Genomic DNA, 17557 nt, shown 5'->3' on the forward strand with positions numbered 1-17557 from the left:
AACGAGGATATACGGAAGGACCTGGGAATACCAACGGTCAAGGAGGAGATCACCAGATACGCGGAAAGGTACAGAGAAAGAATAACAACACACCCAAACAGGCTGGCTACGGAAACGATCAACGCAAGAATAGAAAGAAGACTAAAAAGGAAACACCCAGCTGATCTCATAAAGGATATAAACTAAAAAACGCGAAGATAGCACCCCGCTGGGGGTAACCATCCACATGCTATTCAATCATATGTTATAACATTTTACCTAATGTCCCACTGGACAAATTGTAAAATTAAAAATAAACAATATAATAAAAAAAAAAAATCTATTGTATGATTCCGACGAGGTAAATTTCATGGTTCTGATCCGAGATAAAAGAACACGGAGAAAGGGACGGATCACTGATTAATAAAACAATGTTGCAACAACCATGTTGATGCAACATCGTATGCGAAAATCTGATGTCAATGAGAGCGTATCTTATACATTAATGCAACTTTATATCTATACATACACACTATATATACATTATACACTCAATATAAATACATTTCGAACGTAGGTAACAAGGAATTTAGATACATTTGGTGACCTTGTACGCAAACAGTGTAAAAGACTAAAATCGACGAATAAATGACAAATAAATAATTGCAGATTCATGAAGTCTGAACAAATTGCCTCCCTTATCCAATTCTTCTCTTTTTGCTTTGCCATCTTTCTTCACACAAATATTTTTACACCTTTTGCTCACTAACCGGTAAGCGAAAGACAAAAAATATAGATGTTCACGCATGCTCCGTGAGATTGCATAAATTCGATGCTAAAAAATATACACATGACAAAAAATATAAGAATTATCATTAACTTTGTTGACCAAGATGCTTGGTCGAATAATTTCGCAAGTCAGCGCCTCTGTCGGTCAGAAGGATAATAACACGGGTGTTTAACGGTCACTTTAGCGGGTCGCGTGCGAATTAAAATTGGTGCTATTCGCCAACTATTAGCGAAGATGAATGACGCGATTGCCGATGGACCACGAGATACTGCATCGTCATCGTGTGTCATCATATGTCACAACAACGAGTTGCCAGTGAATAAACTGGCTCGCTCGCAAATTGCAATATTATCTCTCTACCAAATGATGTGGCTCGAGAATAAGAAATGTCAGTGTTACATATTGTTGCACATTGTTCAGGGGGGTTCCTATTCTGGTAGCAATTACCAGAGTACATGTTTAAATAATTCCCGGAATTATTTCAACGATAGTAGCGCGAACGATTTAAATTCCTAGTTAATTTACCGTAATACTGATTGCCTTTGGTATAACATATTAGCAACCACGAGTGGAAACTAACTCACGCAAGACTGACGTTGATTATTATTGAAAGCGTTAATGCCAAAACTGATACCGGCATGATGGAATGCGTTGGGTGCAAAACCACACCTAAGTAGCGTTCGATAGGTAATAGGAGCGGGCAAGCTATTTTGTGTATCCTGCCGTGCCCTGTCCGGTCGATATGATTCAATCATCAATCAGATAGCATTATGCTCGCGTCTTAATGAGCGGTTAGAGGCCCGCTTCTCGAATCTCACTTTCATCGACGCAACACTTGCGTAATTCTATTTACTCTAGATTATCTACCACGCGTAACAATCTACGATCAACTGTTTAACATACACGTACAAGAAAAAAAGGAAAAGAAAATAGGTCTCTTTACTTTGCTACATTTTCAAACTGGACTCGAAAACCTCGAACCAGAAATGCATTAATCTCGTTGGCAATGCATTCCTTTTCAATCCATTAATCTTAATTTTTAACTTGCAGCGTTTACTACTCCTATAGACGTGGAGTAATTCGTTCAATAAAAAAATTATCGACTAGGCATCGAAAATTGTTGGTTCTTTTTTTACCGACTTATTTCCAATGTGAACTTCTTGTGAGATCGTCGGTAAACTGAAGGAGAGAGGAAGGAGGAATGAAGGGGAAGAACGAAACACGCGAGGGATTCGTCGCAGCGCGATTTGACGCGGTACGGCTCGTTGAACGCGATTGCCGAAGCGGTGGGAAATAAAACGCGGAAAAAACGCGAACAACTTGCACGCGCGACGAAGACTGCTCGCAAAAGCAAGCGGTTGAACGGAGAAATCACTCGCGGAGGTGGTGGTAAGTCGTTTTGTGTCTGCAGCCCGTCTAAATATACACGGTCCTCTCCTCGGCAATGCAGCCTTTCTTGCGCGAGAGAGAAAAAGAGAGAGGAAGAGAGTCAGTAACGACTGACTATCTTAGCTCTTAGAGAAATCGGTTCTGTGAGGATGAAAAAGCGAAAATTACTGACTGCAACGCGCAACCGAGAGATCTACATGCGAATCTAGCTAAAGCTTCGATATTACCAGCTGATTCGGGGTGCAACGAGCGTTCGATCGCCGCGTGAGAAATCCATCCAGTTTTCAAGCTTAGGAGACGCGTGCACGGATCGCGGAGACGGATTTCTTAAAATAAACAAGCGCGAGATATCGTGTTTCCGAAGTATTCGGGCAAGTCAAAACATCGCGCGACACTTGTATTTATCATATCGCCGCTCTCTTGCAAACAACCTCACTTTCTATAGCAAACAATTCGCTTGGCGATTCGTGCGTTGCAATGACAACTCAATGAATCGGTATAGTTACGCTATACCAGTTTCTCTTTTTTTTCTTAATTAGATAACCTATATAAGCAGAATCATTGAAATCATATCAACTATTTTTTTTTTTTTTAAATTCTACATGATATGTAATTCATATAATCTTTATTGTATTCAGACGAAAAAAAAATGATGAACATTCTTCAAACATTAGCAAATACATGTGCAAAAGTTGATAGCAAAAAATTTCAGAGTCTGTTTGGAAAAGATCCTCCAAAATACCTAACTCATATTATCTCCAACTTAAATAAATAATATGTTTATCACAGAACGTCAAACAATCACATCCCACTTAGTCGAGATTTTACTGCCAAATTTATTAGCAACGTTACAATTCGTAAGTGTGCAAATTCGGTTCCGCTATTCTGATTTAAACTGCAACTTTGACTCGGGCAAGTTATTTTGGATTATACGAAAAGCGAACTATTTTCTCAGCAGCAACAGTTGCACGGAATCACGAGTCTTCATCCGAAGGAGGCGTCTCTTTTATTTTCACACTTCTTCAAAGCGTTCACGTGCCGGTACCGAATGCAAAGAGAAACCTATTCATAAATCGAGAGGCACGTCCCGGCAAAACACACGTGACTCGACGTATGATCCTTTGAGGTGTGCTGAGTCTCGCGCATTCCTCCCTATATAAATTCTTCGACTCGAGCCAAGCGAATATATGTAGATGTCTATATATTTGTCATGCGATTAACCGCGCGATGTGGAATAGCGTGATTAACACTAGCTACCACATGAGCTCTGATACGCACTACGGGGAAAGACAAACGAATCCGTTGAAAGTAGAAACCATGCATTCAGTTTCCTATCTCCCGCGTTAATTGCTCCATGCCTCAATGCAATATTCTTCAATTATTAATTGTTAATTATTATTTTTAAAATTCTATTGTATTAAACCTAGGTACTATAACAACTTATAACACGTACTTTTGCTTTTAATTGTTCTTGATATTTAGGTTAGAATTTAATTACAATAAAACGAAAGTAAAATATGAAGTGGAAAACTGATTAAGGCTTGTGAAATAACGTAGCAAATATTTTAATTAGTCTGGCCGGACTTCTGAATGCTGAATGTACGAATACAAGAGTGTAGCAATTACAAATACTTAAAATTTCATTGACTTCTCGATAAAATCAATTCAATTGATACGGAGCCGCTTTTACAAAGTCAAAAAAAAGTAAGATGGAATCTAAATGACGTATTACGTAATTCAAGGATGTAATATTCCAATGGTATGAAGTATCCAAATATTTATACACGTGCCAACCTAGCAAAATAAAAAATTTGTGATGGAACAGAAACGGCGAGAAATATTAATTTTAAAACTGAAAGAGACGTGTGATTTACATCAATGGCGAGAATAAAAATAAAAGCCGTGACAGCCATCGAGTTAAAGTGACCGTTGAGCGAAGTGGAAGAGAGAAACGGAGTGCGTTCAACGCGAAACCATTCTAGAATGTGTAGTGTACGTCACATTGGTAAAAATGAAATACGGTACCGAGAATATCGTGGGGCAAAAAATATCCCAGACGCGTCGCTAGACGAATCAAGTGACCGCCCATGCATTTCACGCGACCTTTATTCCAACTCAACTAGACAGAAAGAGATGGATAGATAAAAAGAGAGGAAGAGAGGGGGAAACATCGAGAAAAGAGACACATGCCATCGTGTCTCGATGGTGTAATATGAGAAAACACGTATTCGCTGGTCAAGTGATTGCGAGAATTAAAAATACGTTCGAGCTTTCGTAAGGAGGTCGATATATCAAGGACAAGCCGTACCCTGTTTATTCGACTGCGCTCTATTATTGGATTTGAATTCGACTGACAATAGGATCGAAACGAACCTAATAGAATTTACATCGTAGTCGTCGCTGATGCGCTGATGCGTGTACGCCATCGAGAACGTCACTGTGGTTAGGAGATTAGATGCCGAGGGCGCGCTGGACTGAAGAGGAACGGCCGTCCCGTAAATAACCTTTGACGTAACAAATTGAAAATTGGATTACCGCGTACCTCACGTCCTGTCGCGAACAGGCTTTACCCATAGGACGTTATATACGGACATATTTCAATAAACTATTCAAAATGACTATAGGTTATCATTTAATAATTAAATTGTATAAAGAGATTATAATACATACGGACGATAGGCCACATTTAATAACAATTATTATTTGAAAAATATGCAAAAATGAATTGCCAATATTTAAATAAATTCAAAATGAATTGACAATATCACATGAAGTACGCGAATATCACAGGTCATGGAATGGCTGCCAACGTCAGCCACGAAAACATTGTCGACCTTGAAGTCTCGATAAATACAGCATAAAAAAGCATTGCACTAACCAAACTGTTTGTTCTTTCAATAGAAAAAACGATTACTTGTCGGTATTTCACACTATCCGAAGGGAGATTTTTGGTTAGCCATCGACGTAACACGTTTCAGTGTATATATCAATTCACACATGGCGCGACATGGGTGGACCATAAATCACTACGTATGTATATAAATTCCTAAGCTCGCGCGACCGCGGCTGATTTGCGTCAATCAACGTCAATGAAAAATGAGGTGATCCACAGTTAAAATTGTGGAGCCTACGTGACGCTCGATTTCTCGATTAAAATTCAATTCAGATGCGATGCATGCGTTGATAATTGGTTGTTATGCAAACCTCGAGATGCAAGGTGGCAGCAGGGCAAGGTATTGAGTTTCGAGCTTCGAGTCTCGACTCGGGTCTGATAATAAATAGAGACTGCGGACTTTTACACATTTGTAGAAAATTTAAAAATACAAAAATGCGCAGAACGCGCATAATATGAAAAAATATATGAAGTATCCAAAGTATAATGCTTTCTACAATATTTAGTAGATAAAACGATTTTCTACGTAGGTTCTACATATTTTCTTAATTACGTATATTGTTTACAATGTGAATTTCTATAAAAATCTGCGGTCTACTAATAAGGAATTGAGATAAATGTGAGACATGCACGAGATTCGTATCGAAATCATGTATCGCGTGAACGAGGAACGGGTGTTGTCGTATGAAATAAAAAGTTTGACGGTGAAGGGACTATTACTCGAGACTCTTGACACGCGAGAGCGCGCGTCCATCTCGACGATACAATGTATCGTCACTCGTCACAGTTTTTCTACCACCACGCCTCTCTTCCCCGTACAAGGGCAAACTACTCGCTTTACGAAGGTGGTAGGCCTTGGTCTAACCGCGGGTCGACGAATAGCAGAGCCCCTACCCAAACGATAGCGAGTCGTTGGATGCACACGTCCGCTAAAAGTCAGCAACGCCGGAGGCATTCGGACGCGATACTCGCGATTTACCTACTTTAAAAGCGTACATCGGCTCGCTAAATTTCTTTACTGCACAACGGCCACGTTGTCCTCGTGGCTGCGGCCAATTAGCCGCGAAACGTGTAGCGAGAATCGCGGTGAGTGTGCAGTCACTTCGAGAGGGTCCGACCAATGAGGAGAGAAAAGGATAGAAAAAGAGAAGAGGAGATTACGCCGCACGTGAATAAGATCCATTTACGCGAGACCTTAGGGAATCTTTAACCATGCATTCAGTTATTCCCTCGTCTTATGAAGTTCGAAAGAAGTTGGAGAGGGGTCGATACATCTGTCACGTACCCTAATCTCTTCGCGTAGAATCATATATTTTTATAAATCTAGTTATTCAAATTGGCTGTAATTATATTTAGAGGAACTATGAGATAAATTCTGTTTGCGAGAATTAATTGAAATAATCTTTAAGAACGCATCTATGTATTACCTTGTCTTGTGAAATTCGAGAAAAAGAAGCCATGCGTCTGTTATTGCACTCCAACCTCTCCGTGCGTAATCATATGTTTCTATGATTCTATAAAAGTTATTTAGGTTACTAGTAATTTTTATATTTATTATATGCAGAGAAATCATAAAATAAATTTTACCACGAGAATCGATTGAAATAACACAAAGAAACTGTTCTCCCGGAAGTCGTTCGGTAGGACACCGAGTACCAAACACGGTTTCTCGGTAAACACGCCGGTAGATTTCAAGGTGACCTTCGTTTCCTTTTCTTCGCTGGAATGTCGGGATTTTTTGTGTCTCGAGTGCAATAACAGTCGTCGAGACGAGCTAGACAGGCTATACGGCGAGTTGTTATCAAGGTTGTGCATGAGAGCTCGTAAATCGATTTGTAAATTAACGATGCTGTCCGTAATGACACATAATGCCGACAGTTTCGTGCACGCACCAAATACAAACATCCATTGGCGTATTAACGACCCGTCGAACGCGTAGCCGTCTTCCGGAGAGCAGCATGAACGACGGACACGCGTACCTAACGTTTCAATAACCTCGGACAAGGGAAAAAAAGCCTAACCTACCGACGTCGCGATCTCCGTACATGTTTCGACATCACGCCGAGTTCCGACCTTTTCCGCGTCGACCGCTCGTTTCGCCTTAATTATCCATTTCTCCCGTTTGCTTATTCTCGATAAATTCTCGATCAACAACCCTCACCAGCGCCCCGGGCGACATTCAGGCAGGTCCTACTCTCTAGAGCCGGCGAGATGTTCTTCCATCTCTCTCTTTTTCGCTACGATCCTGTCGCGTATCTGGAATGCTCGTGTGAGGTCGCAGCGAGCGCATTAAGCCGCGTCCGTGCATGAAACCCATCGTCGTCGTCCGGCGTCGCCAAGCCGGCAATAAAGACTAATTGAGATTAGCGCCGGCCGTGCTACGTTAAGCAGGTGGCCGCAGGGGAAAAAGAAAGCGGAGGAAAAGAGGAAGTACATGTAGACATAGAATGTAGCCAATCAAGTTCGATACTGTGGTTCACATATAGCGGGCTGAAAATTATAGTGATGCAAGTCAAGTATAGTCACACACGTATTTCAATTTTGCAAGTATCATGCCCTTAGTTTCATAGTTAATTATGCTGCAATCTCTCTCTCTCTCTCTCTCTCTCTCTCTCTCTCTCTTTCTGATACGTTCTCATGACTTGAAGAAATACAATGAATTTCTTGTAATAATAAATAGAGAACACTATTTTATAATTTTAGATAACCATATATCTAAAGGATGATGGACACGGAAGGTTCCAATGAGCGACTTAATTTATACAAATACACCGTCTGCAAATTGAGTAACTTACGTTCGATAACTTACGTTCACAAGAAATTGATACGATTTAAAATAAGGAAATGAGGAAGATGATTACCTTGATTAATTAAAATAAGGAGATTAGCGATACAGGGGTATGGTTAATAGTAGCGATTCGAATGCCATCTATGTACTGTTTAGATGATATTTTAAATTCTGTATTTAACAGAATAACGTCAAGTTATGTCCAAGAAATATATTTTCTCCCTGTTACTTAGCTGTACCGAAAAGAAGATATACAATAGGAAATTTGAACGAAAGATTTATGCATCTCTACTGACCTGCCGTCTTGTCCAGGTGTTGGAGGACTAAGCTTTTCACAGTTTATTTTTCAAACAGTTTTCCTAACACCCAATCGTCCTAAAGTTTGTACTAAGGTCCAAACACAAAGAGGTAAACGTCTGCTACCGAATTCTTTATATTCGCGTGTCCAAAAACGGCTGGCAGTCCATACAGAAATTATCAGGGTCGACAGGTAGTCGTGTACTTAGCCTTGCGGCCACCAGAAATCAATCAAGGCAGGTCAGGCAGGTACATACAAGTACGTGACAGCTGAGTCCCCATGGTCTTGGAATTTCCCCTTTTATTCTACCAATTGGGACCGGCAACAGTATTTACAGCTAGTCCAGTTTTATTTCCTTCTCTTCTAAACGGTCGAAACGTGCTTCCAAGACATTTTCTTCTACCGCCTGCATCCATACAATTACTTTGTACTGTTATCTTAATTGCGTCTGAGATTTAAAGGAAACTAAACCTAAAGACAAACGTTATTTATGGTTGAAGCTTCCTGTACAGATTTTCCCCGCAATACGTTGCCCTTCGGCGACGGAAATCGACTGGATTTTCGTGGAAGACAAACTCTATTACCATGTATTTCACGCACATATCGCTAGTATCGCGAAATCAATTGGGAAGAGTAGGCGAAATCCCCTATGATTCATATCTAAATAAACATATTAAGAGGAATAAAATCACTATGGCTATAATAAACAATAAATTATATAAGTATGGATTATGGAACATTTAAATGTGGAAAAAGGAATAGTTGAAGAGTAATTTCCAAAATGGAATACATAGCGTATTTATATTGTTTCAATAGGTTTCAATGGTGACAAAAGAAAATATAATAATCCAATATTCTTTATAAAAATTACTACATTTCTGAACATATGGTCCTGTTGTTACACTCGCAATTCGATTAAAATCGAATCCTTCAGCGAATGCGCGCGCAGTAACATTCCATTACAATCGAATATCGCAACGTAGAGGTTAAGTCAGATTTATACAAAACCAAAGCGCCTAAGATATACACTATGCTGGTGGTAATGATCGGTTAATTTGCTCCACGACGAGATATCGTTGCTCCCGTTTTTATTGTTGTCACGATAACCGAATAAAGTGCTGCAATGTGATGTCACTGGCGATAAAGCGGTATCTAGAGGTACTCGATTGTCTCGTTCCCGTCGCCTCGGTTCTTGCAATACATAAAATCGACGGTTTTCGCGTTCTATTTAGACCAAACGATGAAATACAGTTTTCGAGGTGGCGGATTCTATACGGTGTACGGGCAACGTAGCTAGATAAGGCAGTAGCCGCGGAACAGGTACGAAACGAGAGTAACAGAGCCTTTAGAAGGCACGACAAGGATAGAAAGAGGACAGAAAGAGAGGCTGCAGACGATACTGGACACTGCTAGATCCTTATAAAGGAGAAGAACGAACCACTTAGATCTCTCTTTGCGACGATCCACGGGCTAACGCGACTGGATACCAAGTTTCGTGTTGTAGATCGCGTTAAACTGTGTACAGAACGGCGGAATGAAAGTTGTCCAACTATGCTTGTCGATATCACTGCATGAAATTTATTCTTAAAAGAAATATATGAATCCGAATTTAATAAACAAAGACAATGATTTTTATTTCTGTAATTTTATAAATATCATATATAGTAATTTTACTGATAATGTTTAGACACAAGATAAAGATATAGATGAAAATCAACTTCTACTTTTAATAATTAGAGATAACACTTTCTCTATTATTCTTGTAGATATTCCATATTATTTTCATAAGAAAATTTAGAATGTTGTAATCATATTTATAAATAAAATATTGTTTTAAAAAGAGATTATGAATCATTAGCGTTACTCGTTTTTAGAATCTGATTGCCTCTCGAACTTGCTGATATAGAATTGACGTAGGAAGTCTATTTAATGTGTATACATACTGGCTTTGTTTCCTTAGAACACTTCAAGACTCTCCATAGTGTAGCCTAGCTTATTTGACCGTCGTATTCATAGCATAAGTTTCTCAACTTTTGATTATTACGAAATTAACAAGACTATTGCTATTTTTGTACAGACTATAATACGCATAATTAATTTAAAAATATCATATGGATATCTTATTAAATATTTTTTTACATATTGTGCAAATGAATTATAAATGCAGTATATAGAAACATTTCGAGCTCACCAAGTAAAAATAACCAAAATCATTATGTATTGCAACAAAGATTTAGCTTCTTTCATCACAGAAAGACAAAGTGAGAACTTTGGAATTGTCCCTGTCGGTTTATTAAAAATTAACGCCACGTATTCACAAGGCGACCTTGTTCTACGTAGATGCTCCCAGCGAAGGCTCGAGAGATACGCTTTACAATCGAAATTGCAAAAACATTGCGCAATTATGCGACAAACACCACGTAATAACAAATAGAATTCCGCAATTGAGTGTGATGTTTCGAATGGTGTGCCCTCGGCAAGCAACAAACGTCTATAAAGAATCTCACGGACTTCGGTACATTATTCCCGGCATGTGCGCCGTCTTATCGTAATACGAAAGTAAAAGCAAATACAGCATAGTTCGTCGGGCGGATTCTCAAACTAATTTTAATTGAAAAACATCGTATCAATACGAACTCCATTTCTAGATAGTTATCGATACACATAAAGATCTCGAAATGCTTAAGTCAACAAATAGTAAGAATTACACTAAAATGTTCTTTGAAAACTATTTCTCAATGCTTCCGTCTAAATATACGGATATTATATCAGTTTATAGGTTATATACAAATTTTCTTTATAGAAAGCAACGAGAGATACGATAGGATTCCATTCATCTGAACTCTACATGAACGGTGGGAGAGGAAAAATGGGAAATGTCCAATTTTAGTGATTTTATGCGTACATTGTACGTACAGTGTGTCTAGTTTGGGTGATAACTAGGATTAATTGAATTAGTAAACATGTATTGTGCTGAAATATCTACGTATGAATGGTAAAACGAAATGTGAAATGAAAAATTAGAAATACCCTCGATCATACGATTTTCACTATTTTTGATTGGTATACTATTTTCACTATTTCTGACTACGAGCATTTATATCAGTCCGTATAATATTTTTATAAACATAACTAAAATATATTTTATATATTTTTGCATTTTACGCGTATTTTTGTACCAATTTTAAGCATTCTTTTATGCACTATTGTATTCTATTCATTATACGAGCCGAATTTATATGGTATTCCACCGTAATGATTTTTGAAAAGGCTCTGACACAATGATACTTCTGAGGTAGCATGCACACTCTCACGTAAAAGATCAGAATGCCAACATTGTCCCCATTTCAGTTGGATCCTGATCATGTACGTGCGAATATCAAAATTGTCTTGTGTTTCGATTCAGATACATGCTTTTCAAACTCTTTTAGGATTGTTCATGAAACCTTAAAAATAATTTAATCAACGTTGTTAGGATGGTCTATTACTAAACATAAACAGTACAGCATTAGATTGAGCAAAACAAAATTTCTTGGATATAAGCTATTTTCAAAAATCCTCATATTGAACACTCTATACTTATATTGTCCGATGAAATCGCTTTAGTTACCATCGATATCTAAACGAGATTTTCCCTAGTAACTTGCACACGATTTCTCATACTCTTTCTAACTCTTACGAGTTTCGGGTCAACGTATAGTTCAGAAGTTGTTCAACTCGAACGTAAATCGCTGTCGGTATGTGGGTGCAGTTAAACGGGTTATCGGCTGTTCAGATATATGTGCAATCTGAACGATGGGACAGAAAAGAAAATTACTATATATAGACAGAGCTATGGTTCGATCCGACTTAACCAAGTCGATACACGAAACGCGTTGTCGCAAAAATGTCAATGCGACGAGCACCGTATCATTACCCAAAGTATATGTTTACATATTCGCGCTATAACCGGCATATTTATGCTTCGTACTTCATATCCACGATGACAAACAACGACGCGATTATCCACGACGCACGCATACTTTTATTACGCATACTTATCTTACTACCATATATTGTAACATGTGTTCGATCGGTATCAGAGTATTTCGTGAATAATAACGCGAAAAAGTAAATAGAAGATTCAATATGAAACACGATGATTCGATAATTGTATTTAATTGGCACGAGATCATTTAATTAGGACACTAATCAAAATTTCGTTAAATGGCCACAGATGGGAGCTTATCTGATCGGTTATCGAGGAATGTACATTTCCAGAAAATCATCGAATGTAAGTGAGAGTATGAGAATATTTAAAACATTTGTTTATCTTACATATCACTGGCCCCGTATACGATCAAAATAATATTAGTAAAATTTCACAAATCCTGAATTGTAAGTTCCCGGTAATAATAAATTCTTTAATATATTTCATGGTGATGTACGAGTTTTGTACTAAAACAGGTTAAGTATTATTAGTAAATTTGCCAAATTCCAAATCATTTTAACGTCTCTCTTATTTGACACGATTTGAGTTATACAATTATTAATATTATTAGCTAGTAGATTAGATATTGTGAAAAAGGATCCTGCTTTTATGCTACAATGAATAAATGTTGAATCGAAGCTTAAATAAATGACACACGAAAAAGTTTCGAAAACTAGAGAAAAGTTTCAAGAAACGGTCAGTTAACAAAGCAAATTTGTGGCCAGTTAACGCCACACTACTATATATATTGCCCACGCGAAATGCGCAAACAGTGCGCATGCGCAATGAATTTTTATCGGACATCACGCGTCACACATTCAACAGATAGCTAACCCCCTTTCTGCCGATTGGGGAAAACCTGTTTTTCTTCCCACTGGTAAATTTAATTAACTGTTTGATTGGACTTTACGATTGGATTTTACAAAATAAAATGATATTGTATTCTTCTTTTTTCCCGCTACTTTTTCGGTGTTCCTTCGTTAAATTGATTACTAGAATCTGAATTCGATACCTCATGGTAACTCGATCGTTATCAACGGTAAGTATTACGCTACGTAATCTAGAAGCAACTGTAATTAATCCCCGGCTATACAACCGCATTTCCTCGCTCGAAAAATTTTTACTCAAATTGTTTAGTGTGTTTTACAACGCAACAAATTGTAATCGGGTCGAATGAAACTCTTTTACTGTAGAAATGTAAATGTAAATAGATAAACCGTTCAAATATTAAGTCTAATAGAACATTTTAACTATGCTCCTGCACATTAATGCAATAGAACAATTATTAAATCATTTGATGACTATGGATGAAAAATAAATTCAACATAACCTCTTAAGGGAAATGATGCAACTATAGTGAAGTTCTTTTCCCTATTCAATGAGATTATCAAAGAGTTTTATATTTTTAGTTGTTCCCGAGACATGAAATTCAAACATAAATTAGAAATTAGGAAAGAAATGAGAAAATCTGAGAAACGCAATATTCGTCTACATATCAATATAATAATCGGTACGTAATAATAATCGAACAATCGATATATTTAATAACCGAGTTTGTGAAACGATCTAATACCAAAGTATAACAATCGACCGACTGGAATGATTACAGAAAAGTGATACAGAGTGTCCAATGGAATCGAGCCTATCTTCCTTCGGTTCGATGAAATAAGAGCACGCGACAAGTGTGAAAAACGAGCGAACTCGAGACCGAGGTTCATGGTTCCGTCGCGCAGTAGCTTTGCACGGCAACTACAATACACATCCATTAACTTGTTCTTACAACTGGGTCAGTACGAGGTGTTTAAGAATCAGTACATTACTTCCTGCCTGGTTGTTATATCCATGAATAGTCGTCTTTTATTACTTTTTCGAAATACATTTCATTACATTAATATAACGTTTCTTTTTTCTGGCTAGATAGAACTGGATAAGTCTTTATGAATGATGCAACCGGAATAAAAAAAAAATGCTCACCGGCAAAAATGCCGGCAAAAGAGAAGACGAATGCGTAACGCGGCGCCGGATTCAAAGTAGACAATCGAGAGGAGTTCGATTCCCGCCTTTTTCACGTGACTCTCTCATTACGTAAATGCGGCGGACTGCCGGCCGAGAGCACAATGAAGTCCGGTATTTTCGAGCGTCCCCTAACCTTTAAAGGAAAAGAAACTGCTCGCATTCTGACGAAATCACAACAACCGAAGGCACACCAAGCCAAAACGTACCAGCGTGCACTAAATATCGACATGAAAAAAATTTGCAAGAACTCTCTATCTAAGAACTCATCAAATGAAATTAATGAAAATTAATGAAAATCCCTACGTACAGTTACTATAATATATGAAATTATAATTTACAGAGAAAAGCATGATAACGCGCGTAACTAGAAGAAAGAACGAATCAGAAATTGGAAGTTTGAAATGGCGACTTACCGGCGGCGCGATGAGGTCTCCTAGCCCAGTCTTCCTCTATCAAAGGCGCCACCCTGCGTGTACGAACAGTCAAGGGGCAAGAAAGAACGACCAGCAAGATCGACAATAAACTACCGTAGAAATGCATCTTTGATAATATCGAAAAAGTCTTGTGATGTCTTTTAGAATCCTTTTCCTCTTTCTCTCTGTCACGCTCACTCTCGCGTAAGTCCAATTCACTGTCTCGTCGCTGGCACTCGACACGGGTGCTTCAACGCATATAGCGTGTTCTCCTTCGTCTCTATTCCGCCAATACGTTTCTCTCACTCGTATTTTCTATTTCTATCTCTTTTTCACTATACCTATTCCTCACACGTTGTCTGTCTCGTTCTATCCTATCTTGCACGCGTGTGCTCTTTCTCTGTCTGTTCTTCAGAGCCGCGGCCACTGGTCTATTAACGAACGTTCACTGCACAAAACTTTCTGCACTCTCTGTGGCACTGTGTGTCGTATCACACCATCTTCTTCGATTCTTCCCTTTTCTTTCCTCTCTCTCCTCTCCGAGCGCATATAACGTGTCCACGCGACAACACACCGATGACGATTACAAAGAGTATCGTTCGCGAACAATAACAATACCGATATAATGACACAACGACGGGTTACCACGACAACGTTTATGACGACGAAAGAATCGACGACAATGACGAACCACGACGACGATAGTACGCGTACACAGGTCGCGAACGTGTGCGATAATGATTAGAAACAATCAGCGGCAGACCCAGAGAGAGGCCGTGTGTTAGCCGCAATATTTACTGCAGATAACGCGGCGAGGTATCGTGCACCGTTCGAGACACGTTGAACGAGCGCATCCGACGGCTTAATAGGCTAAGGTACACACGCAGGTTCGTTATTCTTTCTCTCTCTTTATCTATCTTTCCTTTAAGCCAGCTCGAATACCGTCTGGCCGTCTCTTTTTTGCACTATCGCTATTTATTTCTCTCTTTTACCGAGTGCACAGAGAGTTCGTACGACTCTAACTCTCCGGCTGTCCCCCGCCGCTCTTCTTCCCCGTTCCCGTGGTCGTCGCGCGTTCCGTGTTACTGCGCGCGCGTTTTATAAGGCGGTACACAACGAGCGACGAGTTTCGAGACGAGAGGGATACGAAAGAGCGAGGCGACCGAGTCGTACCGTGCGCTTGCCACTTCTTCTCTCTCTCTCTTCTTCCTCCCTCTGTCACGATTTTAACCGGCGCACTCTTCCACGCACCTCCGCACCTCACTAACTCTCTTAACCTACGAGCCCCGTGTGCGTTGTCGTCGTCCCTTTCCTCGCGGTCCAGCAACGCCGGTATGCGCATCTGATACGGTGGTTCCACACGATTATCCCTCCTGGGATTACCGCGACTTTATCCTAGGTAGCCGATTTCCAAAACAAATTTGGATTCATCGGTTTGAAAAAGTACCAACAAAAAAGAGCTGAACACCGTTCTCGATCGTCTTTGACACCGATAAGATTCGCTTAGAATATACACGATTGCCTTGGTTCGACTCGCCGGTTCACACTGTAATCGAAAGTGATCACCGACACCGAATCTCGACGAGGTCCGTGAAACGTTGCATCGCGCCTGCGCTGCGTAGTGGTATACCACCGTCGTATATATCGAGTGTAACAAGTCCGACTACGGTCGCACGATTTACAATCAACGACGTTGACACTGAATCCTTTTTGTCTCTCACCCGTTTAGATCTCGGTTTATTTGACCGGCCTCTTTCCACGCGAACCAACAGACCAGCGTGCGTCTGACACGGTCGGCGCGTGACTGCCGTGACTGACTAGCCGATCGTGAGTGACTGACTGGTGGGAAGCTGTTACTCGACTTGCTCTCTACGCCCGTGCCGCCACTGAATCCGATGTATCTGATCATCGGCACCACCGTCTCTCTCTCCTCCGGCTGGCTCGCTCGAAAAAGCTTCTGCTTTCGCGCTTGCGCCACGACGAATCGCTTTTTCGCTTTCGTACACGCGTGTGCACGCGCGCCTCGTCTACCGGTACGTGTGCCACTCCACGTACTTATATACGTGTCTCTATTACACTCTCGAGCGTGCGCGCGCGTGACCGTGTGGGTTGTCCTATACACACGAAAGACGAGACAGGACACGGCTTTGCCCGCGGAAGCGTCGCTCTGTCTGGCGCTTGCACTCGGTATTACCGGCTCGTATCTTCTTCTCTTATAATAGTTTTCAACCACGTGTAGTATACCGTGACTACCAACGAAAGAAAGTAGAAATATCAATCGAATTCACGCTATTTCTTAATTTAGATTCTCGTGAAACAGATCAAGTCAATATATAACTACGTCAGATTTCGGCAACGATCGTTCCGAGATATCGTTCGCGTTATCTATAAACGAGTGACGAACAGTCGATCTTATCGACGTCTTTTTTCTCAATCGTCTTCGATCAATCAGTCGTTCGATCACGCGATCATAATACAATTCTCCGAACAATCATTCGCTCGCACTCGCATTCTTTTGTTCACTATTTGTCGTCTTCGATTGCTATCTGTTGTTGCGAATTCCAGAAACGCGTACATTTCATGTTCCTTTTCAATAGTGCGCGGGCTCGCCGCGAGTGTTCGCGCGTGAATTAGGGGATGATATCCTGTGATGAAAAACGTATACGGAACTCTCGTCTCGTTTGTGTCGAAGAGGTTACCACCCCGAGATATATTTCGATAAACAGTCGAAACACGGTTAGAGCGCAAAGAGACACGTTGCGCCGATGTAGCCAACGATGACAACTGTCCGCAGGCCAGTCGAGTCCGTCGCTTTTATGGGGATAGCCGACCACGCTGCCGCACCGGGACCCGTGCTCGCATCTACGTGTGTGCGTACGCGTTTACGTGCTCGATGAACCGTATATTGTGCAAGTTTGCGCGCGTGCGCTTACATATATTTCCTTTATATAACCCTATATATATGTATGCATGCATGTATGCGTATATGTATATATATATATATATATATATATATATATA

At 39.9% G+C, this 17557-nt stretch overlaps 1 protein-coding gene across 8 annotated transcripts in view; it reads right to left on the reverse strand.

The window, feature by feature from the left end:
- LOC122569423 (dorsal-ventral patterning protein Sog) overlaps positions 1-17557 on the reverse strand; it is a 100514-nt gene that overhangs the window by 63067 nt on the left and 19890 nt on the right. For 2 of the 8 annotated variants that reach the window (XR_006317449.1, XM_043730445.1), the window contains exon 1: positions 14537-17477. The exons of 4 other annotated variants lie outside the window; for them this stretch is intronic. Coding sequence is in view for 3 of the 4 variants with exons in the window: in XM_043730445.1 (XP_043586380.1) it covers positions 14537-14663 (127 nt within the window). In the remaining variant the exon portion in view is untranslated. Of the gene's footprint in view, positions 1-14536; positions 17480-17557 lie in introns of those variants that run through there. 2 more of the 8 variants (XM_043730447.1, XM_043730448.1) reach the window with 1 other exon arrangement.

Source organism: Bombus pyrosoma, linkage group LG7 (assembly GCF_014825855.1).
Source record: "Bombus pyrosoma isolate SC7728 linkage group LG7, ASM1482585v1, whole genome shotgun sequence".
NCBI lineage: Eukaryota > Metazoa > Arthropoda > Insecta > Hymenoptera > Apidae > Bombus > Bombus pyrosoma.